At 41.3% G+C, this 2,467-nt stretch overlaps 1 protein-coding gene across 1 annotated transcript; it reads right to left on the bottom strand.

Annotated features, from left to right (window-relative positions):
* Positions 1 to 848: 848 nt before the first annotated feature.
* RTL4 (retrotransposon Gag like 4) lies at positions 849 to 2,251 on the bottom strand. The gene has a single exon (XM_004590253.2). The coding sequence runs from the start codon at positions 2,031 to 2,033 to the stop codon at positions 1,104 to 1,106; it is 930 nt and encodes a 309-aa protein (XP_004590310.2). The 5' UTR covers positions 2,034 to 2,251; the 3' UTR covers positions 849 to 1,103.
* Between the last annotated feature and the right edge of the window lie 216 nt (positions 2,252 to 2,467).

Below are 2,467 nucleotides of genomic sequence, written 5' to 3'. Positions count from 1 at the left end.
GTCAGCTATTCTTTGCTTTCTGTATCCTCAAGTAGATAAGAGTTCCAGAGCGATCCACAGGAATGCAGATCAATACCAATGTGCAGTGATACTAGATGCTAGCCACACTGAGGCTCCTTAGAGAGAAGAACTATCATGGAGCCTCTCAGTCTTTAGTGGAGACTTTATTTCACTAAGTTTTCTATGTAAGACAGCAAGGACATGCTGCAGACATAGGAATTAATAATGAGACATCTTCCCCAACTACCACTAAATACCTTTCAGAGGTCATCATTATCCTCCACCATTTTGACTTGGTTATGGAACATATTGGAACCTCACGTATAGAGTTATGGGGAAGTAACATATAGAGTTTTGACTAAGTATAAGTACCTGTAAGAAGTTCTAGCCTTCAACCAATTCCAAAGAAAGTGCTTAAATGGCTATACAATCTGGTTTACCAATATTTAAGAGGTTCAATTTGTTGGGAAAGTAGAGGTCTTTAAATGCCAACAAAACACACAGCATTAAGGAAGAGTAGAAGGGCTGCTGTTTTAGGAGGGTTAGTTTGTGTGGAAACCAGACCATACTTCATCAGTGGATAAGCAGGATCTAGCCTCCATGAGGAGAATAGCAGCAAAATATGAGAATGCAGTTAGAATTTTAGCCAAAGGTCCGAAAACATAAAGGAATTAGAATGCAGACCAATAAGTGTGGGTAAAAAGTTGGGCTTAATTCCAGGCACACAAAATGAAAGATTTAGGTCAGCAAACAACCAGTTATCATCCATTGATGCACTTTCAGATGCACTTTCAGATGTATATGGGTTTTCCAGTGATTCAGACTGGGCAAAGTTTTGTCTACAAACTTTCAATATTCTTGCAGAACTGGTCCCAACTGCAGAAAGTCCTATAAATGGCAATCATCATTGGTTAGGTTTGGTGAGGTATCAATTCTCAGTGAGCAAGATCTGGTTGCTTAAATTCTCAGAAGCACAAATTCACAGTCATAAAGTGGTAACACAGTTCCTAATTAGTATTTTGAAAGTTAATGCAGGATATAAGTCAGTAAGGCTGGGGGTGAGAGCGATACTAAGCTTGCAAAATGATCTTCCTGGGCCTTTCTTACTGGAAAGGTGGGTTATTTGTCCTTGCTGGGGCTCGAGAACGTTTGGCAAGGCAATCTCTTGTGAAATGACCAGACTGGCTGCAGTAGAGACACAACTGAGTGTCTTGTTGGCGGGCACGTTTGGCTGGGGTGAGAGGCAGCTGGCCTACTCTCAGCTGTATAGGCTCTTCCTTGGTTGATGGAATTAAAGAGCAAGAGAGGGCTTCATGGTGGATCGAAGAAGCCAACACAGGTTGCTGAGTCTGTGACTGTAGGATCTCTGGTCTGTGATTACGTTCCTTTTCCAGCTGAATGCACTGAGTGATGAGATCTGGGAGGTTGTCCATATCAGTGACACTTTCTTCAACCAACATGGGAACAGGCAGTCCCTCTTGGAACAGATCACTCTGGTCAGCTTCATTAGAGCTTGGATTTGAGGCTAGGAGGTGTGGTGTAGTGGTGGCCTGCTGAGAACAGGCATTCCCTTTGACAACTTGAGCATTCAGCAGAGGGTTCAGTTCTTGTTTTTTAGGTTTACCAAATGACTGTTGGAACTCAAAAACAAAGTTCTCATATTGTTTCAGCATAGCATTTTGGTTTGGTCCAGATGTGATCCTACAGTTCTCTATCTGCTGAGATATATAGTCAAAAATGAGCTTGACTTGGTCATCATCTGCAGGATTATTCTTCTTAAGAGCATTCAAGTAGGTAGTTATCTGAGCAAGAAACCTTGAGAGACTGGCAGGGTCACCATGAAACTGGGCAAAGTGCTCAAGTAAGCAGGGTACAGGCATCATGGGTGTGGCCAAAGTAGGCATGACCTGGTCTCCAAAGTCAAGATTCTCCTTTGTCAGACACTGTATTTGTGGTTGCTGATTCAGATTCTCACCCTGAAGAAAGGAAGGCTCTACCTGCAAGGTAGGTGCTGATTCTGTGTACTTATCCATTATTTGTATTGGAATCAGGTGGGACTCAGGGGAATGGGGTAGCAATATTAGAGATCAAAAAATTGATAGTGAGTTTTGTCCATAATCAGAGAGGCCGTGTCATGAGCAAGTGGCCAAAGTTCTTAACTGTGAAGAATTCCTTAACTGTGAAGATTCTGAGAGTTGAGTTGGATAGATGTCAAAAATTGTCCGTCATTCAATGTTGCCTCTTCTTTACAGAGAATGTCAAAGGTCTGCACATTCAGAAGAAATGCATTACCTTAGAACACATAGAGGATTTGGAATTAAGAAGACATACAAAACAGTCAGAATAGTTTTCTCTCTTCCCTCCCTTTCTTTATATTATTGGGTTGATTATTCCTCAAACAATCCTGGATTCTAAAGTATTTTTTTACATTAGATATTCATAGAATTTTACAATCCAAAGTGATCTG

The sequence above is a fragment of the Ochotona princeps genome, chromosome X (genome assembly GCF_030435755.1).
Source record: "Ochotona princeps isolate mOchPri1 chromosome X, mOchPri1.hap1, whole genome shotgun sequence".
NCBI classification, from domain to species: Eukaryota; Metazoa; Chordata; class Mammalia; order Lagomorpha; family Ochotonidae; genus Ochotona; species Ochotona princeps.
Note: the sequence above shows the minus strand (reverse complement) of the source record. Positions and strands in the feature narration are given on the sequence as shown.